The sequence below is a fragment of the Nicotiana tabacum genome, chromosome 22, assembly GCF_000715075.1.
Source record: "Nicotiana tabacum cultivar K326 chromosome 22, ASM71507v2, whole genome shotgun sequence".
Classification (NCBI taxonomy): Eukaryota; Viridiplantae; Streptophyta; class Magnoliopsida; order Solanales; family Solanaceae; genus Nicotiana; species Nicotiana tabacum.
The window spans coordinates 200,706,620-200,734,133 of record NC_134101.1 but is presented as its reverse complement, the minus strand read 5'-3'; the positions used below and the strand labels follow the sequence as shown (position 1 = coordinate 200,734,133).

Sequence of the window (27,514 nt, the reverse complement as noted above, 5' to 3'; positions counted from 1 at the left end):
CATGGAGACTTTGCATTAGGGTTTTTGGTCGAAAACCTTCAATTTGATATTCGAGCTGTTCCAGGTAGATTCGAGAGATAGGGCTATGGGGGTTGGGTAGAGGAGGCCCAGGCGGTCACATGGTGTTAATTTGGTAGTGATTGGGTTATTTTGGGTTTTGGCCGGAGAATCTTTGATCGAGGATTCGACGATCTAGGGTGTGATTTGAAGGAAACGGGTGGTGGATTCGTGATGAGGGAGAAGAGGAGGTCTCGTGGTGTTATTTTGGGGTAATTTGGAGTAGGTGTCGTTCACCGCCGGCGAGCTCCGATGAAAGGATATGGGGGCGGCTGGTTTTTAGGGTTTAGTTTAGAGATGGACAGGGGGGGTCTGAGAGGGGTGGGCTAACTTTCGGACACTAATATACTCAACGACCCACACTTCTCATCCGTTCGATCAAGAGACCTCGACGGTCCTGATCTGACGCCCCTCGAAACGACGTCGTTTCGTTTAGCTGAGGGAATGGACCGGGTCAAGGGGTTTGGGCCTGGGTGAACCACTTGGGCATGGCCCAAATTGTGGGCAGCCCTTTCTCTATTCTTTTTTTTTCTTTTTTTTTCTTTTCATTTGTTTCTTTTATCTAATTTTTGTATTTCATCTTGTATATTTTTTTGTATATATATTTTTTAATTTTATAAAATTGCAACAATTAAAATAAAGTCCTAATATATTTCAAAATTAAACTAATTGATTTCTAAAATTATTTTAAAAACTATTTCGGGACGAATTCACAATTAAACAATTAAAAATGCAAAAGTGAACTATTTTTGTTATTTTCTTCATATTTTGTTCTAAAACAAATTAACCCGTAATTAATACTAAAATATGAAATTAGATCCTAAATGCAAATGCATATTTTGTATTTTCATATGAATTAAAATGCACAGATAAAATGCAACAACTAACAGAAAATGACATCAAAATTCACAAAAATTGTAAAATAATAAAGAAATTGTTTTGTTTGAATTTCTGGGAATAATTTGCTTTGGGAAAAAATCACGTGCTCACAATGATAATCGGGGGATCTCTCAGTATCCTCAATATATATGCCGGGGATCTCTTGGTATCCCGAGGATCTCTTGGTATCCTCAATGTATACGAGGGATCTCATGGTATCCCGAGGATCTCTTGGTATCCTCAATATATGATAGGGATATCTTGGTATCCCGAGGATCTCTTGGTATCCTCAATATACGTGCCAGGGATCTCTTGGTATCCCGCACCTCAGTTCAATTCATAAATACGTACATGGGATCTCCTGGGATGTCATCCCGTAGTCACAAAGCAAAACATACAACAGCAACATAAGAATACTCAATTAAACTCAATTTCGTACCAAATAAACAGGAAATTCTACCCTAACATGCTTCACATAATTCAACTAAGGTAGTTTAAGAAAATAAGCAGTTAAGTCAATTAGACATGTTTTTCCTAAGCTAATCGCAGATTTAAATTGCAAGTAAAATGAAACTGGAACAAGGAACACAGTTGAAATTTACTTAAAGAAAATCGGATTTTCAACAATTAGCTTAAGTACACACTCGTCACCTCACGTACAAGGCATTTCAATTATCAAATATACCAAATCCTAAGGGGAAGATCCCCCACACAAGGTTATGCAAGCCACTTACCTCGAACCGGCTCAAAATCACTCTGGAACTGCGCTCTTTCAATCCAATTTCAAAATGTAAATAACACTTCAACTAACTGATTCTACAAAGAATTTCTAAGCTAATACGCGAAATTAGGTAAAATGACCAAAATGCCCCTCGGGCCCACATCTTAGAATCGTGTAAAATTTATATTTTCACAATCCTCATACTCTCACGAGTTCATGCATACCAAAATTATCCAAATCTAAGGTCAAGTTCCCAATCAAAAGTCAAATTTTAAGTCTAAGAACTTTCTTCCAACTTTTCCCCAAATTTTCATCTCCAATCCGAAATTAAATGATGAAACTACTATAGATTGATGGAATATAACTAGAAAGGGTCAAAAAATTGTTACCCAATGATCTCCTCCTCAATTTTCTCTCAAAATCGCCCTCTCCCGAGCTCCAAATCGAATTTCCAACTTTTGAAACAAACCCTCGAAATTTCATATTTTTGCCCAGCTGTTACCGCTTCTGCGGTCCTGGGACTGCTTTTGCGGTCCCTCTTTTGCGGAACAATGGTCGCATCTGTGACTTCTCACTTAAGGCCCATTTTCCGCATCTGCGACTCCCCTTCCGCAGATGCGGTACCGCTCTTGCGGAAATCCTACCGCTTCTGCGGTCCCTGCAGAATTTTCTCATTTCCGCTTTTGTGGTCACTGAGCTGCTTATGCGGCGCCGCACCTGCGGGACCCAAACCGCATGTGCGGTTATGACAGAAAACCAGCTGAATCTGCAACTTTAAAACTCCAAAATCCCTCCGTCAACCATCCGAAATCATCTCGAGGCCCCCGAGACCTTAACTAAACCTACCAACATATCTCATAACTTCATTCAAACTTGTTCCTACCTTCAGAACGCTCAAAACAACATCAAAACACCTATTTTTCATCGGATTCAAGCCTAAGAATTCCAAAAACTCTAAAAAATACGCTTTTGATCAAAAAGTCTATCAAACCTCGTCCGAATGACCTGAAATTTTGCACACACGTCACATTCAACACTACGGAGCTACTCCAACTTCCGGAATTCCATTCCGACCATCGTATCAAATTCTCACTATCAAACCGGAAACTTCAAAATTTGACCTTTTGGTATTTCAAGCCTAAATTAGCCATGGACTTCCAAAACACAATCCGAACACGGCCCTAAGCCCGAAATCACCCAACGGAGCTAACAGAACCATTGGATTTCCATTTCGAGTCCGTCTTCACACTATTCCGACTACGTTCAACTTTCCAACACTTAAGCTCTCATTTAGGGATTAAGTGTCTCAAAACTCTCCGAAACTCAAAACCGAACATCCCGGGAAATCAAAATAGTAGAAATAAACTCGGGCAAAGCAGTTAATAGGGGATCAGGGTGTAAATGCTTAAGACGACCGGCCGAGTCGTCACATCCTCCTACACTTAAAATTTTGTTCGTCCTTGAACGAGTATAGAGACATACCTGAAGTAGTGAAAAGATGAGGGTAACTGCTGCGCATATCTTGCTCGGTCTCCCAGGTTGCCTCATCGACTGGCTGACCTCGCCACTGAACCTTCACGGATGCAATGTTCTTTGACCTCAGCTTTCTAATATGTATGTCCAATATTGGCACTGGCTCCTCAACATAAGATAGATCCTCGTCCAAATGGACTGAACTGAAATCCAACACGTGTGATAGATCACTGTGATACCTCCGGAGCATCAAAACATGAAATACAGGATGAACTCCTGCCAAGCTGGGAGGTAAGGCAAGCTCATAAGCAACCTCCCCAATACGCCTCAATATCTCAAAAGGCCCAATAAACCTCGGACTCAACTTTCCCTTCTTTCCAAATCTCATAACGCCCTTAATAGGCGAAACCCGAAGCAGAACCCGCTCTCTAACCATATAGGAAACATCACGAACCTTCCGGTCCGCGTAACTCTTCTATCTGGACTGGGCTGTACAGAGTCTATCCTGAATCACCTTGACCTTCTCCAAAGCATCCTGAACCAACTTTGTGCCCAATAAACTAGCCTCACCCCGCTCAAACCAACCCACCCTAGACCCACACCGACTACCATATAAAGCCTCGTACAGTGCCATCTGAATGCTGGACTGATAGTTGTTGTTGTAAGAAAACTCCGCCAATGGCAAGAACTGGTCCCAAGACCCCCCAAACTCAATCACACATGCACAGAGCATATCCTCAAGAATTTGAATAGTGCACTCGGATTGTCCATCTGTCTAAAGGTGAAATGTTGTACTCAACTCCACCCGAGTACCCAACTCATGTTGAACGGCCCTCCAGAATCGTGATGTGAACTGAGTATCTCTATCTGAAATGATAGAAACTGAAATACCATGCAGACGAACAATCTCCCGGATATAGATCTCCACCAACCGCTCCGAAGAATAAGTAGTACACACATAAATGAAGTGAGCGGACTTGGTCAGCCGATCCACAATCACCCAAATAGCATCGAACTTTCTCAAAGTCCGTGGGAGCCCAACTACAAAGTCCATAGTAACCCGCTCCCACTTCCACTCCGGAATCTCTATCTACTGAAGCAATCCACCTGGCCTCTGGTGCTCATATTTCACTTGCTGACAGTTGAGGCACCGAGCTACAAACCCAACTATATCTTTCTTTATCCGCCTCCACCAATAGTGTTGTCTCAAATCTTGATACATCTTCGCAGCAACTGGATGGATGGAATACCGCGAACTATGGACCTCCTTTAGAATCAACTCTCGAAGCCCATCAATATTAGGTACACAAATCCGACCCTACATCCTCAATACCCCATCATTACCAATAGTCACATCTTTGGCATCACCGTGCTGAACCTTGTCCTTGAGGACAAGCAAATGAGGGTCATCATACTGCCTCTCCCTGATACGATAGAATAAGAAAGACCGAGAAACCACGCAATCTAGAACCCGACTGGGCTTCGAAAGATCCAATCTCACAAACTGGCTGGCTAAGGCCTGAACATCCATCGCCATAGGCCTCTCTGATGCTAGTAAATTAGCCAAACTCCCCAGACTCTCTACCCGGTGACTCACTGCATCGGCCACCACATTGGCCTTGCCCGGGTGATACAAAATAGTGATATCATAATCCTTCAGCAACTCTAACCACCTCCTCTGGCACAAATTTAGATCCTTTTGCTTGAACAAGTGCGGCAAGCTCCGATGGTTAGTATAAATCTCACAAGGCACACCGTATAAATAATGGCGCTAGATCTTCAGGGCGTGAACAATGGTAGCTAACTCAAGGTCGTAGACTGGATAGTTCTTCTAATGTACCTTCAACTGTCTGGACGCGTAGGCAATCACCCTGCCGTCGTGCATCAACACCGCTCTGAGGCCAATCCTCGAGGAATCACAATAAACCGTATAAGACTCCGAACCTGTAGGCAGTATCAAAATTGGGGTTGTAGTCAAAGCTATCTTGAGCTTCTGAAAGCTCGCCTCACACTCCTCCGTCCACTGGAACAGAGCACCCTTCTGGCTCAACCTGGTCATAGGGGCTGCAATCGATGAAAACCCCTCCACAAAACAACGGTAGTAACCCGCCAAGCCAAGGAAATTGCATATCTATATAGCTGAGGATGGTCTGGGCCAACTCTACACGACCTCTATTTTCTTCGGATCCATCTGAACACCCTCACTTGATACCACGTGGCCTAGGAATGCCACGGAATCCAACCAAAACTCACATTTTGAGAATTTAGCATATAACTTCTTCTCTCTCATAGTCTGAAGCACAGTCCTCAGGTGCTGCTCATGATCTTCCCGACTCCGGGAATACACCAGAATATCATCAATAAAGATAATGACGAACGAGTCAAGATACGGCTGGAACACACTGTGCATCAAATGCATAAAGGCTGCTAGGGCATTGGTCAGCCCAAATGACATAACAAGGAACTTGTAATGACCATACCGAGTCCTGAAAGTAGTCTTCGGGATATCTGGCTCCCGAATCTTTTACTGATGGTAACCTGAGCGCAAGTCAATCTTAGAAAACACTCGTGTGCTCTGAAGCTGGTCAAACAGATCATCAATACGAGGCAAAGGATAATGATTCTTCACTGTAACCCTGTTCAACTGGCGATAATTAATACACATACGCATAGAACCATCATTTTTCTTCACAAACAAGACAGGAGCACCCAAAGGCGATACATTGGGCCGAATAAAACCTTTATCAAGCAATTCCTGTAACTGGTCCTTCAACTCCTTCAACTTAGGAGGAGCCATACAATATGGAGGAATAGAAATGGGTTGAGTGCCCGACAATAGATCAATGCCAAAATCAATATCTCTATCAGGCGGCATGCCCGGAAGGTCAGCTGGAAACACATCAGGAAAATCCTGCGCTACTAGAATTGAATCAACTGAAGGGGTATCAATACTGACATCTCTCACATAGGCTAAATACGCGTCACACCCCTTCTCAACCATACGTTGAGCTTTAAGAAAAGAAATAACTCTATTGGGAGTGTGATCTAAAGTACCCCTCCACTCAACATGCGGTACACCTGGCATAGCCAGTGTCACAGTTTTGGCGTGACAATCAAGAATAACATAATGGGGCGACAACCAGTCCATGCCCAAGATAATATCAAATCTACCATGCTGAGCAATAATAAATCGGTTTTGGTATCAAAACCACTAAAAGCAACCAAACATAGCAGATAAACGCAGTCCACAATAAGAGAATCTCCCATAGGAGTAGAAACATAAACAGGGAAAGTCAAGAATCCCAAGGTACACCCAAATGCGGAGCAAAATAAGAAGGCACATAAGAGTAAGTGGATCCTGGATCGAATAGAACCGATGCATCTATGTGACAAATCAATATAATACCTATGATGACAGAATTAGAGGCAATAGCCTCGGTACGGGCAAGAAAGGCATAGTATATGGCTTGGCCTCCCCCTCTAGGGCGACCTCTACCTTCCCGACCTCCACCTCTGGCTGGAAGAGTAGGTGGGGTAGCAATTGGAGCTGTAACCATAGCCTGAGAACTCTACGAGGCATGCTATAACTGAGAAGTCTATGGAGGCGCACTCCTCCCAAGTCTAGGGCAATCCCTTACCACATGACATGTGTCACCACACTCAAAACAAGCTCTAGGAGGATGTGGTGGTTGTGACTGGCTCGGGCCAGGTCTGCTGGACCGACCTTTGAAAGCACCCTGCGTAGGAGGCACGCTAGATACCGGAGGTGCATAATAAGGCTCCTAAGGTCTAGGAGGAGCTGGAATACCGCTGGCAGCTGGAAGAGTTAAATAAATAGGGCAACTCATATAACCCCTACCATGATGACCAGTAGCTGGGGCACGGGCACCAGAGAAATGGCCCGACTCTCGAGCCCTCTTGGTCTCCCTTTCCTCTATCTCCCTAGCATGCATACCCTCAATCCTCCTAGCAATACTCACCACCTGCTGATAAGAAATATCCATCTCCAACTCACGAGCCATGCTAGACCTGGTGCTGGGAATAAGGCCCTCAATAAACCAACGAACCCTCTCACGAACAGTAGAAACCAAGGCTGGTGCATGTCTAGCCAAACTACTGCAACGGACAACATACTTTAAGACAGTCATAGCACCCTGGCGCAAATACTCAAACTCTACGCGTCATGCGTCCCCGAGGCTCTAAGGAACAGACTCCCTCAGGAACAGATCTGAAAACTTAGTCCAAGTCAGTGAAGCAGCCTTATATGGACTGTCTAACTCATAGGTGCACCACCACTCATAGGCGGCTCCTCGAAGCTGGAAGGTAGTGAAAGAAACACCGCTCAACCCTAATATACCCATGGTATGGAGAATGCGGTAACACTCATCTAGAAATCCCAGAGCATCCTCCGATGCTAGACCACTGAATACAGGAGGCTTGTACCTCTTGAACCTCTCAAGCCTCAACTGATCCTCCTCGGAAGCCGCTGCCCTGCCCTCGGGCTGATCTCAGACTGCAGGCTGTACAGAATAATCTTAGGGACCTGCTCGACATGCACTCGCTGCTCAGGAGTACGGGCTGCGAGAGTCTGTGCTCCTCCCCCGACCTGAGATGTAGCTGCAACAAGGGGAAACAACCTTGCTTGAGCCAAAGTGGTGTACATGCTCATGAACTATGCCAGAGTCTCCTAAAGAGCTGGAGTAGTAGTAGCAGTAGGCGTATTGGGTGCTTGGACTCTGGCTGGAACTGCTAGTGGTCCTCAGCGGTAGCTCGCGCAGGTGCTCTAGCTACACCACGTGCGCGTCCTCGGCCTCTACCCTGGCCCCGGCATCTGACGGTTGTAGTAGGGGCGCGAGTGCCTGATAATCTTGGGTAGCACGTGTCCTCACCATCTGTAAAAGAATAAAAGACATAAGTTTAGAATTATGATATCAAAATATAGCACAACAAGGAAATCAAATGAAGTGGAAAGTTTCCTAACAGTTACATAGCCTCTCGTAGATAAGTACAGACATCTCTGTATTGATCAGCAAGACTCTAATAAACCGCCTTGTGATTCATGACTCCTATGAACCTAGAGATCTAATACCAACTTGTCACGACCCCGGTTCGCCCTCCGTTAACTATTGTGACAACACCTAGTCTCTACGACTAGGTAAGCCTAAATTGCGGAAATAAAACAATTTAAGACAAAATTAGAGTAATAAAACAGTATTTAAAAGTGTCGCCCAGCATACACAATATTTAACTCTCAAACCAATACATACTTCCAAGACCCGGAAACCCATGAATCACAAGCTAAGGATCACTACATAGTGCTCTAACTCCAGAATAGTCTAAAACAAAAGAAATACAGAAGGGCTGTAACTACAAAGAAAATAGAGAGAGACTCCTCGGTCTGCGGACGCGGCAAATATAACTCGAAGTCTCCGAAGGGTCGCCTCGCCTCAAAGATGGTAAGTCTGAGTCGAAGTACCTGGATATGCACATGAAAAACATACGCAGAAAAGGCATGAGTACACTACAACGGTACTTAGTAAGTGCCAAGCCTAACCTCGGTCGGGTAGTGACGAGGAAGGTCAAGGTCCTACTGAGATTAAATAAGTATAAAATGACAGAATAAGATAAACAGTTTAATTGAGAATCTACAGTAAGAATCTAATACAGGATAATAAGGAATTCAATAACTGAAATAGAGATAAAGGCAAAACAAAAGGAAATACTACTCATAACAAGGATGATAACTGGGGGATCTCTCAGTATCCTCAATATAGATGTCGGGGATCTCTTGGTATACCAAGGATCTCTTGGTATCCTCAATGTATACGAGAGATCTCTTGGCATCCTCAATATATGCTAGGGATCTCTTGGTATCCTCAATATATGTGCCAGGGATCTCTTGGTATCCGACACCTCAGTTCAATTCATAAATACCTACAAGGGATCTCCCGGGATGCCGTCCCATAGTCCCAAAGTAAAATATACAGCAACAACACAAGAATACTCAATTAAGCTCAATTTAGTACCAAATAAACAGGAAATTCTACCCTAACATGCTTCACATAATTCAACTAAGGCAGCTTAAGCAAACAAGCAGTTAAGTCAATTAGACATGCTTTTCCTAAGCTAACATAAGTTTTAAATTGCAAGTAAAATGAAACAGGAACAAGGAACACAATTGAAATTTACTTAAAGAAAATCGAATTTTCAATAATTAGCTCAAGTACGCACTCGTCACCTCATGTACAAGGAATTTCAATTATCAAATATACCAAATCCTAAGGGGAAGATCCCCCACACAAGGTTAGGCAAGCCACTTACCTCGAACCGGCTCAAAATCACTCTGAAACCACGCTCTTGCCACGACTACTCGACTCCAAGTGGACCGAATCTATTCAATTCAATTTCATAATGTAAATAACACTTCAATTAACTGATTCTACAAAGAATTTATAAGCTAATACGCGAAATTAGGTAAAATGAGCAAAACGCCCCTTATGCCCACGTCTCGGAATCGGGTAAAATTTATATTTTTAGAATCCTCATACTCTCACGAGTTCATGCATACCAAAATTATCCAAATTTAAGAACAAATTCCCAATCAAAAGTCAAATTTTAGGTCTAAGAATTTTCTTCCAACTTTTCCCCAAATTTTCATCTCCAATCCGAAATTAAATGATGAAACTACTATAGATTGATGGAATATAACTAGAAAGGGTCAAAGAATTGTTACCCAATGATCTCCTCCTCAATTTCCTCTCAAAATCGCCCTCTCTCGAGCTCCAAATCGAATTTCCAACTTTTGAAACTAAACCCTCGGAATTTCATATTTCTGCCCAGCTGTTACCGCTTCTACGGTCCTGGAACCTCTTCTGCGGTCCCGCTTTTGCAGAACAATGGTTGCATCTGTAACTTCTCACTTAAGGCACATTTTCCACATCTGCAACTCCCCTTCCGCAGATGCGGTACCGCTCTTGCGTAAATCCTACCGCTTCTGCAGTCTGTACAAAATTTCCCCATTTCTGTTCCTGCGGTTACTGAGACACTTTTGAAGCGCTGCACCTGCGGGACCCAAACCGCAGGTGTGGTTATGACAAAAAACCAGCTGAATCTACGACTTCAAAACTCCAAAATCCTTCCGTCAACCATCCGAAATCATCTCGAGGCCCCCGGGTCCTCAACCAAACCTACCAACATATCCCATAACTTCATTCAAACTTGTTCCAACCTTCGGAGCTCAAAAAACATCAAAACACCTATTTTCATCGGATTCAAGCCTAAGAATTCCAAAAACTCTAAAAATACGTTTTTGATCAAAAAGTCTATCAAACCTCGTCCGAATGACCTGAAATTTTTGACACACATCACATTCAACACTACGGATCTACTCCAACTTCCAATATTCCATTCTGACCCTCCGATCAAAATCTCACTATCGAACCGAAAACTTCAAAATTTGACTTTTCGGTATTTCAAGCCTAAATTAGCCATGGACTTCCAAAACACAATCCAAACATGCCCCTAAGCCCGAAATCACCCAACGGAGCTAACAGAACCATCAGATTTCCATTCCGTGGCCGTCTTCACACTGTTCCAACTACGATCAACTTCCAACACTTAAGCTCTCATTTAGGGACTAAGTGTCCCAAAACTCTCCGAAACTCAAAACCGAACATCCCGGGAAATCAGAATAGCAGAAATAAACTTGGAAAAAGTAGTTAATAGGGTATCAGGGTGTAAATTCTTAAGACGACCGTTCGGGTCGTCACATCCAATTCATAAGCTATTTGACCGATCTTTTGTAGGATTCTATATGGCCCAATATAGTAGGGACTATGCTTCCCTTCTTCCCAAATCTCATAACGCATTTCATAGGCGAAACTTTCAGAAACACCCAATCATCAATTTGAAATTCTAGGTCTCTATGTCGTACGTTTGAATAGGACTTTTGGCGGCTCTGAGTCATATTCAAACGCTCTTGAATCAACTTAACTTTCTCTATAGTCTGATAGAACAAATTTGGTCCCAACAACTCCTCTTCACCAACTTTGGAACAGCCAATTGGCGATCTACACCTTTGCCTATACAGAGTCTCGTACATGCCATCTTGATACTAGGATGGTAGGTGTTATTATTTGCAAGGTCAATGAGAGGTACGTGATCATCCCAATTACTTTAACATCAAGGACATATCCTCAACTGTTTGAATAATGCGCTCTGTCTGGCCATCTTTCTGAGGATGAAAAACTTGTTCCTAATCCTTTTTGAAAGAACTTCTAAACGTTCATTTTAAACTGAGTACCACAGTCCGAAATGACGGATAATGGAGTCCCATGCAATCAGACGATTTTCTGAATGTATAACTTGGTATAATCTTCTGCTGAATTTGTAGTTTTTTTGGCAAGAAGTGTGATGACTTGGTAAGTCGATTTACAATCATCCAATCAAAGGATGTTTTCAAGATGAGCAATATAATCCTGTTATAAATTCCATATTTACCATCTCCACTCAAAATATATGTAAACTATGGTAAAACACTAGGCTTTCTATTGCTCGACTTTCATTTGCTGATACTTCGGACACTTGGCCACAAAGTCTGTGATGTTCTCTTTCCTATATTTTTGTTAGTCCACCAATAAATCTCCTTGAGATCATGATACATCTTTGGGGAACCTGGGTGGATAGAATACCTAGAATTATGGGCTTCTAACATGATCATCCTCTCTAAGTCCATCTATGTCATAGTTCGTCTTGGTACCTCAAAGTACCATCATCTCCCCCTTGTTCAACAGCCCATCGTCTTATACTTGTGAATCTCCTCTTTCAACTGCAGCAAGTAGGGATCATCAAATTGTTTCTCCTTCTCTTCGGCTACTAAGAGGGAACAAGTCCTTTTCTAGACAACAACTTCGTCATCCTCGGAGTCCGAAGTCGAACTCCTATCTTGACTAAGCGGTGAATGTCTTTCACCAGAGTTCTCTTATCTACCTCAATCACGAGTTATACTTCCCACACTTGATTATATTCTTAAGCACTTCCTGAAAACACTTATAGCATTGTTGCGAGCTAAGTCTTTGACTTGTATTCCAAAATTAGAGTCTCCTGCAACGCCACTACCCTCATGATACATAATTGGGCATGATTTGATAGTTTTTATATCTCATGCTAACTATGTGGGTTTCAAATATCCAACTGGACTTACCAACGATTTTCATATTTCCACCTTAGACCAAAGGTTAAGGTCTTGTACTTGAAGATCCCTCTCTTTTGTGGGATCCAAATAACTTTCTTTATCTTCTGCAACTCTTTGCACTTTACGTCAATGACGACTCATCTTCCGACTTACTTCTGAGCAATCTTTCTTACTTGAAAAAAAAAACTAAATTACTTACATAAATGGAAAGTTGTATTCTCAACTATCATATACAATCTTAGCGATTTAACTCTGCCCACACTATCAATCTTGGGGAAACCCCTTTTTCCATAACTCTTAAAGGTTGTTCTTCTGTAGTTTGCTCTCTTACTACTAGCTGATTGTTTTTTCCATTATCACTGTACTTCAGATTTAACTTAAACTCTTTGGGTTCTAACACACGTTCGGTATTTCAAACTATCATCCACTCACTAGAGTTAACCTGGCTAAGTACATCAAATTGTACCTCTACTAGCTCTGTTGAAATTGCTAATTCACTGTATCAACTCAAAACTTACCTATTATTCTTTTACTAAACACCTGCTAGAATTACGTTTTCTTGTTCTACTTTGGATAACTAAAGTGAGGCATAAGGTTATTTCTAACTTCTCTCACCATCCGACCCTATTCTATGGTCGCATACTATCTCTTATTTTTTCTTTTTTCTTTTTTAAATTTTAAACTATGTACATGGATCACACTTAGGGAATTCAGCTGTCTTAAACAAAATTAGAATATCTAACCCCAAACTTTCTATATAATACAAAATCATATCATACTATAAACATTCGCAGTAATCACTTAGTCACATAATCTAAGGGGGGACTGCCATATCTTTTATCTTACATCAATAGCTGCTTCTTATAGTAGCTTACTAATGTGGTACTTCTAGTTCTGATTTGAATAAATATGAACAACTTAAAATTGTTCCATGAAATTCACTATTGGTTGCTCTTGGTTCTCATTTCATACATTATATCTTCTAGTCATTTTCATGAGTTGTATGAAATCACATCTTTGGTAATAACAAAGGTTTCTGACTCCTAGGTATTTTACCCTTAGGCTCTTTTCTGTTCAAAACTATAGTGACCAATGTTAGGTCTGACATCTAAACTATCATCATCCAACTTGTGGCTCCATTTTCAAAAATTAAAATGAAGTTGTTCTAGGAGGTAAAACACATACGAATACACTACCATGCACAAACTTATCTTTCAAAGTATACCATCATCTGATAAATCACTTCATGCGTCCTCAAGTGAGTCTTAGTCTTAATCTACACCTAAAATATGCAAAGGTTTCGCTATAATCACTGTTACTTACATTTTTTTTAGAACCCATATGCATCACTTTATTGTCACAAGTCACCAGAAATTTTGATACACTGAAAATTGGATATTTGGTAAACATATAAATGAATACTGGAGTACTGAATAATCACAAACTTGCTAACTGAAAGACTGTATAACTGACAACTGAGGTAAACTGATAACCATAAGACATGATAATTGCTTTTGTATTTTCTGATAAGGTTATGCTCTAATCTATACTACTATCCATTGCATCCCACTTTTAACATCCTCTCAAGTCTCATATTTACCAGCCTGTACTCCATAATTATACCTCAATGGGAAATTATCCTCTCTAGGACCTTAGGTTTCTCCTACGCGTCGCTTGGGCATCCAATATGTTTGGAATTTGATAGGAAGAGAAGGTTAACTATTGCTCTAAGCTTCATGGCACGATCTAGAGTATAAAGAAATGAGACAATCCTGGATGTCTTGGTAGTTAATCGTTTATCTGAGTGGCCGGCACACACATATAAAGAAAACTCCACTGGACACGACTTCATAGACTCCCTATGACACTTGAACCTAGTGCTTTGATACCAAGCTTTATCACGCCCCGAACCTGGGCCTGGACGTAACACGATACTCGTTGCCTGACTACATATGACCGAGCGAACCAAATGGTTGGCTGAATCAACATGTGATATCATAACATACTCAATGCGGAAGATAAACTAACACATGCTAAAATACTAAAAATCTAGATGATATAAATCCAAGTACGGAAATACTAATATAATTTTTGAAACATATTTGTAGCCAACATAGCTTAATACAAAAAGCCTGCGACTCTATCTAGCTGTTACTCTAGTCTATGAAGCCTCTAATGAAGTACTGAAAATACTGACTGTCTGTAAATACTGAAAGACTGTAAACCAAATAGCTGGTACGAGAATCCTAGCGCTCTGAATCATCAACCTGTAAATCATTACCTGCATCGTGAGATGTAGGCCCCGGGCAAAAGGGACGTCACTATATTTGAATTGTATTGGTATGTAAAGCAACTGAAAGAAAGAATTATAAATGCTGAAACTGAAACTAAGATGATAACTGAGAATTGATAATTGATAACTAAAATAATAACTATTGAAACTGAAACTGAAATGATAACTGATAACTGAACTGATAACTCATAACTGAATTGATAACTCGTAATTGAAATGATAGCTGATAACTGAACTGAACAAAGAAAGTAAGGACATGAATACTCCCTCTTCTGAATGATGAACAACCTGTTTATCTGAATATTAAACTGCGGCCTCAGGCCTAATATATATATGTGTACAACTGCGGCCTCGGGCCTAAGTATATGTATACATAACTCTGACCTCAGGCCCAAAGATGCATAAAGCATAAACTGCGGCCTCAGGCCCAAACATGCATAAAGCATTAACTGCGGCCTTAGGCCCAAATATATGTGTTCAACATTCAAGGATTTAAAATTAGGAACTGAGAATCATACTGCAATACATGATAGTGAAATACTGAATCACATTGAGTTACATGATACTGGAATACTGGATCACACTAAGTTACATAATTCTGGAATACTGAATAGGGCTAGACTGAGACATGTATTCTTGAACTAATTATGAACACTGAAACTTCAACTGTTTATGGCATACTGAGTAATCTATACTAAGACTTGGGGGAATAAAACCCAGGTCCACATTGAATATGCACTGAGCTCACAACGTTCAGAACGAAAGTCATGAAGTTAAAGAATAAAAGTTCTACAACTATTCAAGGAACTAGGCCAAACTATATTTCTGAGGCAATTAGTAATGTCGTAAAATAAACGTAGTGCAGGGAGAATCATTAACGTTCCCAAACATAGAGAGTTAGCCTCGCATACCTTAGCTTCCTATCCTTGAGCGTAATACAGTGTTTGTCAACCCTTTCAACTTTAATCTATAGCAATACAAGTCAAAGGGATTCCATATTAGCAATGATACTCATATTTTGGTCACCTAAGCATTTTATCAAACACTTGGTAAGAATAAAGCTTCATAGTTCTTATTAATGGTGTCTCTACACCCAATAACCTATTCTCTTTCTCCTAGATAAATTCTAAAGTCTCAAATGGTTATAATCAACATCATTCTTTATCACTCATAAGGTAAACAACACCCTTAACCAATAATCAACAATCAACACCCCAAACCTATACCGTTCATGCTTTTCTATCAAACTCATTAACTCATATCTCATGAACTAGAGTCAATAATCATTAATCCAATGATATAATCAATTAGAGGGTAAAGACATTACCTTTTTGAAGTTTAATCCTCTTGAATTCGAGTTCTATGATTTCTTCTCTCTACAATGATGTCCCAATCGAATATCTAATGATATGGAGGATTTAATTATGTTAATAAGATGTTGGAAAATTGAAAATAACTTAGAATCACCATTATAACTTACCTTGGGTGGTGAAGGGACCTTCAAGGAGTTAGGTTTTTTAGAGCTCCCCTTTCTAAAGCAAGTTTTTATGTTTTGGGGATGTGGGGGCGAAGTAGGGCTTTAAAATGACCCCTCATGAGCGCCTCTGCATACCTGTAGGCCTGACCATGCTCTTGACCGCACAAAATGGCAGTAACACTGCCACAGGAGCGCGGCCGCGCTCAGGGCACGGCCGCGCTCAGGCCGCGTATATTGCATAATGTTATGTAAAATGCACATAACTTTTTGCATAAAGATCCGTTCGCTGTCCATAATATATCGTTGGAAATCTATTTCAAAGGCCTACAACTTTCATCTTTTGAGTTTTCCCAAATTACTTACACATTTTCACTAACTGCCGGACCTTTTGTAAACTTAGTCGATTTTATCGAATCTTATGCACCCCATTCTCCATCTTGGTCCTAAAATAACTATTTTCACCCATAATCATCCCGTTAGGACTTCATATGTCTACAATATCAAATTAATACCCATTTAATATATCCACACCTAGTTCGAATGTACGGGGTGTTACAGATATGCATTGAAAACATCTAAAATGCATGATATGACATAAAAGATTCACTCAAGTAATCAAAACTTCCACCTTTATGCCCAACTCATCAACCAAAAACCATCACAATCTGATACTCATCATAGTCTCACAAACTCCATGAGTACACCACCAAGGGAGAAACATGGGAGGGTGATCTAAGAGGGATGAATCAGTGTTCACACGCCGCATGACATAAATGTCTAGCTATAACATCAGTCCATATCAAAATAAACGCACGACACCTCGTGCAATAATAATATCAAATCGCTCAAAATATTCAGATGTGCCATAATCATATCAATCTACATCAACATTTTCATCTCTAAATATATACACATATGTTCAAGAATGCGAATGTGTGTGTTCATGATATAAAGTATGACTACAACTAAATCAAGTATATCAATAATCTCAAGAATATCCCATCATGTTGAAATAAGATGTAATGATCTAAACATAATTTCTAGCATGAATAAATAAACTCACATAGTCATACATTCAAATAAAACATAAGTCAAGAAGAACAGACAATCAAACAGGGCATAGTGAAGTCTAGAATTTATCTCGAGCATGAATAAACCATGACACTCATATATACATTCGTCATCTCACATACATGCTGCTCCTAACATATTACAATTATCAAACAAGGTTATTTGCTAAGGTTATTCCCTCAATAGATTAGGCAAGATACGTACCTTTTTTCAACAAACTTTAGCCTCCAATCACGCCTTTCACTCTATGTTTACCACCAAACGTTCCAAATCTAACCAAACTACATTGTTAAAAAATTAATTTCAAATAATAAAGATTCAATAATCAAATCAAAAAAGTCAACAAAAAGTTAACCCCACTCCAAATGGTCAAAAGCCGAGTCAAAGGTTAGATCCCCGTTGACCCATAACCTACGAGTCCAAATATTTAATTAATTTTCAAATTTGAGTCTAAATCGGTGTTCAAACCTTAATAATACTCAATTAAGTTTTAAACAAAAATCTCAAATTTACTCTTTGATTCCATATTTTAGGTGTATAAATCCGTTGGGAATCAAGATATAAGATCAAATCCAAGCAATAATTACCTATCCTTAATATTGGGGCGAAATCCCTCTTCAAAATCTCTACTTCCCGTTCTTCAAAACTCAAAATGGTAAAAATAAGATAAATCCTAAAATATGACAAAATATACCCTTGGAGCAATTCCTTAACCGCGATCGCGACTAAGTTCACGTGACCGTAAAGGCCTACTGGCCTGGCTCCTACGCGATCTGCCCTCACGCGACCGCGATGCACAAACTACCAGCTTCGACGCGATCATGAAACTCCTCACACAATCATGAAGCACAACATCCCCTACTCCAGATCCTTTTACAAGATCGCAATGCAGTGTTGTGCATCGGAAGACCAACAATTCCAACTTAGCTCAAAATGATGCAAAATCACCCCCGAAACTCACCCAAGCACCCCAGGACCTCGTCCGACTATTCTAACATGTTCATACACCCTATATAAACGTGTCTAAAGTCTCGAAATACTAAAAATAATATCAAGACAAAGAATCAAGCATCAAGCTAAAAATCTCAAACCTTCTTAAATTCAAAAATTTCAACTTTCGATTAGAAGTGTCGAATCAATCCCGAACCACCTGAGACCTAAATCAAATATACATACAAGTATAAAATCACCATATGAACCTATTGGAATCTTCAAATTATTAATTTAGGATCATTTACCTATAATATCGATTTTGGTCAACTCTTCTAACTTTAAGCCTCTAGTTAGGAACTAAGTATTTCACATATGAGTTTGAAATAGCTATTCAACAAAAAATAGAAAAGCTCATGATATAGATAATTAGTAGGGACTAGGAAGTAATGTCTTGAGTCTTGGGAGTTTCAAATTTAGGTTTGATTGAGATGATTTCGATAACACCCATTCAATCCCAAATAATCAAGATCACGAGTCACATGATCCAACATCATAACCGAACTATTCAATATTTTGTATATTACTCGATAGGCCCATGATGTATAGTGAAATAAAATTTTACATGGTCTACCTTTCATTACTGCTTTACTATTTATCCCTCTATTTGTCTTTCGCTTTCAGTTCCATGCCACACTTTAATTTTACTTGCCATTATTGCTGGATAATGTATGGTCGCGTCTACACCATCTTGAACTTCACTTTAAACAATCAAAAGAATCATAAAACTACTTTAAAACACCTTGAGCATTTCAAAAAGTTACGGTTATTTTGAAACTCGTTATTGATGAATTTTGGAGAAGCTTGAATCTGGAAAGATAAAAAGTTTGGGTGTTTATGGCTTCTATTGGTTGATAGTTCATAAATTCGATTTATTATTATATTTGAAGCTCAAATCGTGATTAAATTACTGGTTTTGTAGGATTTATATGGTGAAAATTAGATTAGGAAGGTAACCTACCATTGTTGAACAAACATAAAGAAAAGAGTTTAAATTTCAAATCTGATTTTATGAGAACTTTGGAGAAGGTGTTGTTTAGATTTGTTGAAATAGTTAAAGGAGGTTGTCTACTAAATTTAAAATTATTTGGTGGAGATTTGGACTGGTTTTGAACAAGCATTGTAACTGAAAATCATAGAAAGCGTTCGTAAGTATGGCTAGCGACGTTTATATACTTTTATACATTGTTATACACTTTTATATTAGGTTTACATAACAATACTATATTACTATATATATATATATATATATATATATATATATATATATATATATATATACAAGGCAAAAATTAGGTATGTATATAAGTATTGTATAATACTGTATACATACAACTTCAAAAAATAAAATAAAATAATATTGGCTATGTGGTTTGTAAACGAAAAATGTGACTATGTAGGTGTAAATTGTAATAGACAAAATGGCCTCCTCGCAACTTAAACTTGCATCGGATTACCAACCCGGTAAACAAACTTAGGAATTCCCAAGTTTAGCACCTTTACTTTATAGAATGAGGACTAATAAACATATCCGCCTGAGCGTGTTCCTCAATCGCTATGACATAAATAATATGTCATATGCTTAACCTTTTATAATTTGACATGTGTAATTTATAGGTCCCATTTTTTTAATTCCAATTTATCAAAATTTTAACTTAATTTTTGTTCTTTCTCTTCTCCTCCACTACAACTTAGACCAGCGAGAAACTCATAAACTAGCAAAAAACTCAATTTGGATGGAGAATTCGCCGGTAATGTCTCTAGCTAGCAATGAATAGTTTGCTCTCCGTATTTGTCTACTTTGTTAATTTTTAATCACTGTCTCTGCGCAAACACCTTTTCCCATTTAATTTCAACAACCTCAATCACCATCTCCATCGAAACCCTCCTTCCTCCAAGTCCATTGGCATAAAGCAAACAAATCAAAAATGGCATTTCAACCCCGCTGTTAATTTTTTTCTTAAAAAGGGAAAAGAGATGAGCATTGACCAAATAGGGAAGCTTCTAATAGTGACCAGATCAGAAAGCCTGATGTGAAGAACATACTCCAAAAAAAATATTCCAAACACTTAATGTGAAGAACATAGCCTTCTTTTTCGCCAAAACTTCATCACAAAATCAACATCCTTGTTGGAATAATGACCAGATATGAGAAATTGATGTGATTTCCTTCTGCCAAAATTTATTTGTGGGTTACCTTCTCCTCTGTAGATGCTCATACTAAAAAAAACTCTATTTCCTTTTCAATTAAAGATTAATACCGAAAAGAATGAGAGGGGATAAGAGGAAAGATTTGGGCGATGGATGAGGATATAAAACAAAAAAATAAGGGAGAAGGGGTGGGAAGGAAGGAGGTGGGAGGAAGAAAAAAAAAGGGTGCCTATTTATTCTTTTTATCTTTTATCATATATTAATAGAGTTTTATTTATTTAATATTTTTTTATTCAAATTATTATATTCATGCGCTATTTAAGTGTGATTTGCACGCAGTTTTGTTATGTCAGTAATGTTTCCTTCACATAAGCATGGTTAACGATCAAAAGTATTTAGTAATATCCATTCCGTCAGGTACAAGTGTTCAAATGAAAACTTATAAGTTTATTTACGGAACTTACAAATAAGTACAAGTTTAAGTGGCCGGAGGGCATTTGGCCAATTGTAATATGTTGTGTGCTGTAATTTGTGCAACATTCCCAAAAATCAAACCCTTACCCGCCGCTTTTCTAACAAAAACAGAAAACGGATAAAGTTTCTCTCATCCGTCTCTCTAGCACTCAAAGTTTGTGCTAAGTAGAAATGCTTGCCAACCCTAGCTTCCATGGACGACCTCTACAATTTGTACCAACAGTTCGTAACGAACTGTGCAGGCCCTCCGCTTGCCCTCTACAGCTTCACAGCAGAAGCTATCAGTTCCTTGCTTCCTCATTGGGAGACAAGAGGAAGAGAATAAGAAGAAGAAGCATTAGCCGAAGTTTTAAAACTCAATTCTCCGTAAGAGCTTCAGCGGAGCCTCAGGACCTGTCGGTTTGGGCTGTGGGTAGTGCTGGAGTTCAAGCCTCCCCATTCTCTGTTCGAATACCCGTTGGGGATAGACATGTAATGCTCTTGTCTTTTCTAAATGCGTCACTACTGTTTTCCATGTGCATTATTTTACTTGTTTTTTTAAATTTGTTTGGCTCTTGAGGAAGATAGTTAAATTTTACTTCCTAGTTTGGTTCTCCTGTAGCTAAATATGACAATAATAAGTAATGTTTCTTCTGTTCCATTTGTAGGTTGACTTGGTGGGCAATTGACCAAGTGTTAAAATAAATGGATAGTCTCTACTGAACCTAGCATTGCTAAATATTGTAAGGAGGGGTTTAACCTTACTAGAGTAGTATAAATATACTTTTGCATGAAGAAGTGTTTGGCATGCAGGAAAATTATTTTTCCTGAAAAGTGCTTCACCTAGAGAAATTAACTTTTGATGATTTTCTAGTGTTTGGTTGAGTATAATGTAAGTGACATGTGATAATTGTATAAGATGGAGGATATGGTTTCATGATACTATTTTGGTGATATCTTTTGAATATTAAATACTCAAAACAATGTCCAAGTGTTGGTTGAAGCAAGTGGCCGGAGTAAGATTTCGGATAGTTGTGAAGGAAAATGACAAGTTAGTTTCCACAATCTAAGTTAACGAAATGCTGGAATGGGGAAACATATACAATATTTTCTATAGTTAACTTGAGCTATTATGCTGTCTATGTTCTTAAATCTTAATTCATCTATTTTCCAAATTAATCTATTGAGTTATCTATTTTCTTAATCGATCCAACTTGAAACTAATACAATAAGCTTCCTGAGCTATTGAGCTATCTATCTTCTGAATCAGTTTATTGCATTTTTACAGATAACGGTTGAGACAGGTCTTATAGGGAGGCAGGCTAGTGGGGCAGTTACAGTTACAGATGGAGAAACTGTAAGTTGTTTTCCTCTATTCACAACCTTGTGTCTCGATGGAGGACTGTTGCATCCAGCTTCCTATCCAATTAATGGTGTAATTTTTTTGTGAACACATTTGTGGTTTTGGTAAGTAGACAACTTTTTCTGGATCAGTGTAAGCAGACAACTTGCCCGCAGATCCACCTGTCAAAATGTAATTGGAGAAGATTCTTGTATTTCTCTCTCTTTCATTTACCCAAATGATCAGAACACCTCAAAATTCTCTCAGCCACTGCAATACTATGAAACTTAACGAAAGGCACTTTGTAGACACATCTTACTTCATTATCAACAACAAAAACAACTATGCCTCAATGACAGGCTAGTTGGCTCGGTTATATGAATCTTCACCATCCATTTTCTTCACATGCTATGTTAGATTAATTTTGGATGAAGACACAACTGATACTGAAAATAAGTAAAAAAGAAGCAGAGATGGAAAGGAGCCAGACTTTTATTAATACATTATACATACAATTGTTTGTACGTAACCTAGAACTGTTTAAGCTACATTTTTTCCAAGTATTAGAAACATATTAGGAAAAGAATATTCAATTGAAATTCTATGGATTTTGAACATTACAAAATAAGGCGATTTTCATTTTATGGCACTATTTTGTGCTAATGGAACAAATATCCCTTGGCCATTGAAAATTTACACAAAACTTCTAAAGGTTTTAGACTAAAGCGCAGTGGTGACCCTATATGCAAATATCTCAAGGGTATAGGCTAAAGTCAGTGGTTAGTTTTTCCTTCCAACTAACAGAGCTTGCTGTCATGTATTTATTTTGATTCTCTTCTCTTTCACTTTCCATTTTTTCCTTCCTTCCAATTCCTTTCTCCTTGTTCTTCCCTGCCAATAATAACTTATTTTCTTTCAATATTTATCTTTTTCAACCTTATTTTGTCTTGGTCATATTCTAAATGAAAAAGGATTATTTTGGTTCAAGTGTGGTGGCGTTTTTGGAGGGTAACCTGGCTTAGAACCAGACCAATGCTCAACTTAACTGAGAGTCATACTTGAAGGAAAAACAAAAGTTTTTGCTTTAGTCTATGACCTTGAGGACGTATGTATTGTGGAATCGGGCTTATTAAAATGCTACCAAGTGAGTTTCATGTCTTACCATTTTCAATAAGCCCTAACAGAGAAAATGCTCTCAGGCACGCTCCTCGAGGCACCTGAGAATCATGAATCCTAGGATTTCACCACCACCATCCAAGAGCCAACCCTGCCGCGACACAACCCCAGAAAACATCTCTGGCGTACGACCCCCCACACGCTGTCACGCGCGGCTCAGCTCCGGCGATCTCTCAGCCACGCGCCGGTGCGTGACGCTTTTTCTGGCCTGATCTCAACTTTTCTTCTTCAGACAGCCTCTTCGTGAGGCTGTTCCGACCCCACCCATCCACCAACCTCCAAAATCCGACTACTTTTGCTATTTTCCGGCGACGGGTGAGGCTTTTCCCAACCAGATTTCACTTCCTCTCACTTCCTCTTCTTCAGTCAGCCTCCTAGCGAGGCTTTTGGTTTAGTTATGATGGACTCTACAGAGAGAAGCTCCTACTTCTCCCTAGAATCTAGAAAACTGGAAAACATGTCTTTCATCAAAGCTGCTTCTTGGCCAGCCCTAGAACTTGGGAGAAGATGCCATCGAAAGCTTGACGTAGGGCAGGAGCCGCACTTCTCGCTGTCTGAGGAGCACACTCTCTGGCGCAAGAGTTTCTTGGAATCTTGTCTGATTGGGTCTTTCTCCAAATGTGTCGGTTCTTCAGAGGCTGTTAGGAGCTGGGCAACAGAGGTATGGAACGTCAAGGACGGGCTAAAAATATCGCAACTGGGGGACATGCAATATCTCTTTCGATTTGTCGACGGGTCTCAAGCTTCAGAAATTCTTCTTAGAGGAAATAGGTGGTTCGATGAGAACTTAAATCTAGACAGATGGGTGGAGCACTATGGGCTTCTCGATTCTCGTTTCACTGGCGAAACATTGGTGGTCAACATGGTGGGTCTCCTGGTGCATCTTTGATGTCTTGATCTATTCAAGAAGATTGGGGAAATCTTTGGGGTTTTTATTGATGTCACCTGCAGCCTACACGATCTCTCGCGAGTGAGAATTGTGGTGAGGAAAGGGGGCAGAATCCCTGTCTCTTTGTGATGGAAGATGGCTACTTGAGTTATAGAGTTTGGTTGAGCCCTGAATTTCACCCTATCTTTATGCCTGTGATAGTGGCAGAAGAAAAGGGAAGGTCAAATAGAAAAGAGGGGAAGGGAAATCAGTCTCTGAAGGGAGGGGAGGGCTCACTGCATCAGTGGGCTAAGCAGGAATTAAAAGTTAGATCGAGAAGAGATGGAGGGTTTGAATTTGGGAGGAGAAGACAAAATCTTATCGGGAGGAAAAGACGTGAATGCTCCTGGGTTAGTGATGTGGGCTGGAAAGGCAGAATGGCCAGTCCTCTTTTAATTATCATAGGGCCGGGCAAGTTTTCATCAAGTATAGGCCTGGGCCTCCACACATGGGCCCAACAACTTTTCCCAATTCTATTAAAATTGATCCTAAGGGGCCCAAATTATTTCAAGCTGCACCTGATAAGGCTCCTAAGCATATGAGAACAGTCGCTCCTTCTACGGCCAATGGTGCCTCTCACAGTGGTATTTCTTCACCGAGCTCTAGTGTCAAGCGCCCCTCTTCGATGAGCGCTGCTTCAGGGGCAACATCGGCTAAAGCTGGTGGTGTTATTCCACGGCCTCCCGCCTCTGATGGACCCAGCTTCATCGCCCCCTCACCTTCTCCTGTGTTTAGCTGTGCTGAGGTTACACTTCAAGCTCCTTCTTCGGGGGAGATTGTTGCGCATGCTCCAATTGATGTTAGTGCCGGACCATCAATTCCAGTTAATATGCCGCCAAGGGCTCCATGCTCTCTTCCTTCACGCTACACTACTGGCGTTTCTGGACATTTCTATAACAGCGGGGTGTTAATCTCAGAGGCTGGTGCCTTTCAAGGAAATGGTGAGATCCTTCCGGCACCTAAAGTTCCTATTGCTAGCAATGCTATGGTCTTGTATTCCTCCGGTAGGAGCAAGGAAAGGGTACGTATAGAAGACGCCTATCCAATTTCGTCACGGATTAGGGGAGGGGATATGTCCTTCTGGATAGAGGATAAACTACTAAACTTTTGGGAAGTTTTTAGGTGTTTCTTTTGAAGGGAAGATAGGGTGTTAGAACTGTTGAGGGAGATTGAGCAACCATCTTTTTATGATGGTGCAGGGAGGGTGCTGGGTCAAGGTGTTAAGCAAAATAATTTAGGGGATGTAGCGATGTACCAGAGAAGGGACCGGGTGTGTGACAGGGAGGAAGGGAGCTCGGCTAAGGGGGGTGAGGTGGAGAAAAGGGGGATATTGTTACTTATGGAAGTTAAGATTCTTTCATGGAATGTGACTAGGATGAATGACCCAAACAAAAGGGCTATCATCAAAGCGGGAGTTAGAGAGTGGGGTGCCAACCTAGTTTGTTTCCAGGAGACCAAAATGGAAGTTTTGTCGGATGCGATTGTGAGGAGTGTCTGCGGAGGTAGTTGGGTAAAATATGACTGGGTCCCAGCAACGGGAAGTGCCGGGGGCATTCTTCTTATGTGGGATGATAGAAGCTTGGAGGTAAAGGAGATTAAGAAGAGAATTTTTTCTTTAGCAGCTCTTGTCAAAGATAGAGTGAGTGGGGTGGAGTGGGGATTTGGGGGAGTGTACGGACCGGTAGGAGAAGGGTCCCAAGTGTCTTTCTGGGAGGAACTGGCCAATGTTATGGGAGAATGGAACATTCCATGGGTTCTAGGGGGAGACTTTAATACTATTAGATTCCCGGAGGAGAGATTAGAGTGTAGTTTGATTTCGAGGGCCATGGAGGAGTTTTCTGACATCATCAATGATCACTTTCTCATTGACCTTCCTCTGTCAGGGGAAAGGTTTACTTGGGCCAGGGCGGAGGATTCCAATTCATGGTCTAGACTTGATAGATTTCTGATATCGTCCTCCTGGGATGAGCTGGGGCTGAATGTGCTGCAGATTCCTTTACTTAGGTTGACTTCGGATCATTTGCCTATCTTGCTAGATGGATGCAGAGGGAGGGGGTGCGTGCTCCTTTCCGATTCGAGAACATGTGGTTGAAAGTACCAGGATTTGGTGACAAAGTGAAAGAATGGTGGACAAGCTACGGGGCATCAGGGACACCTTCATTCCGTCTTTCGAAGAAACTTAAATTGCTCAAGGGAGATATTATTAGGTGGAATAAGGAGGTTTTTGGGAGGGTAGAGGTTAAAATGAGGGAGCTTATGCATGAATGGGGGGAATTAGAGAGAGGAGAAGGGGCGAGAGAGTTATATGAATCCGAGGAAGCAAGACTGGGGAGGTTAAGAAGGAAATAGTCGAGTTAGCAATAGCTCAGGAGACTAGTTGGCGGCAAAAATTGAGGGCGGTCTGGTTAAAGGAGGGGGATTCGAATACCAAGTTTTTCCACAGGGTTGCGGTTGCAAATCGAAGGAGAAACTTCATAGAGTCTTTAGTTGTGGATGCGGTGAGGATTGAGGGCGAGGAGGAGGTAAATGGGGCGATATTGGGATTTTATGAGAACTTATACAAAGAGGAAGTTACTTGGAGGCCTACGTTGGGGGGAATAGAGTTCAACCACATAGGGGAGGGAGACAGTGAGTGGCTAGCACGGGCTTTCGAGGAGGAGGAGGTGCACGAGGCTGTGTCGAGTTGTGCTGGTGATAAGGCCCCCTGGCCTGATGGTTTCTCCTTGGCCTTATTCCAGCTCTGTTGGGACACCATTAAGGGGGAGTTAATGGAAGCCATTGAATACTTCCACGTGAATGGTGTTTTCGAGAGAAGTATCAATGCTTCTTTCATTACCATTGTGCCTAAAAAAGAAGGTGCATCTTGTATCAGAGACTACATGCCTATTAGTCTCGTGGGGAGCATTTACAAGATTATTTCTGAAGTGCTATCCATTAGACTCAAGAAAGTTCTTGATGTGTCTGTTTCGTCCTCCTAGAATGCATTTGTGGAAGGTAGGCAGATCCTGGACGCTGCTTTGGTACTTGTAGACTCTAGAAGGAAAAATAGAGAACCCGACTTACTGTGCAAGTTGTACATTGAGAAGGCTTTCGACCATGTCAATTGGGAGTTCTGGATTTCATTATTATGCGGATGGGGTTTGGGGTAAGATGGAAGGGATGAATCAAGTTCTGCATTTCCTCAGTCAGATTCTCTGTCCTGGTTAATGGTAGCCTGTGTGGTTTCTTTGGCAGCTCCAGGGGTCTCAGGCAAGGTGACCCCCTATCCCCATGCTATTCATTCTAGTGATGGATGCTCTGAGTAAAATGT

The 27,514-nt window shown here is 40.5% G+C and overlaps 1 protein-coding gene across 2 annotated transcripts in view; it reads left to right on the top strand.

The window, feature by feature from the left end:
• The first annotated feature begins 20,824 nt into the window (after positions 1 to 20,824).
• The window catches only part of LOC107808053 (putative polyribonucleotide nucleotidyltransferase 1, chloroplastic), a 56,831-nt gene continuing 50,141 nt past the window's right edge, over positions 20,825 to 27,514 (top strand). For both annotated transcript variants that reach the window (XM_075243907.1, XM_075243906.1), the window contains exons 1-2: positions 20,825 to 21,250; positions 22,047 to 22,115. In XM_075243907.1, coding sequence (XP_075100008.1) covers positions 20,951 to 21,250; positions 22,047 to 22,115 — 369 coding nt within the window. In that variant the 5' untranslated portion in view covers positions 20,825 to 20,950. The remainder of the gene's footprint in view (positions 21,251 to 22,046; positions 22,116 to 27,514) is intronic.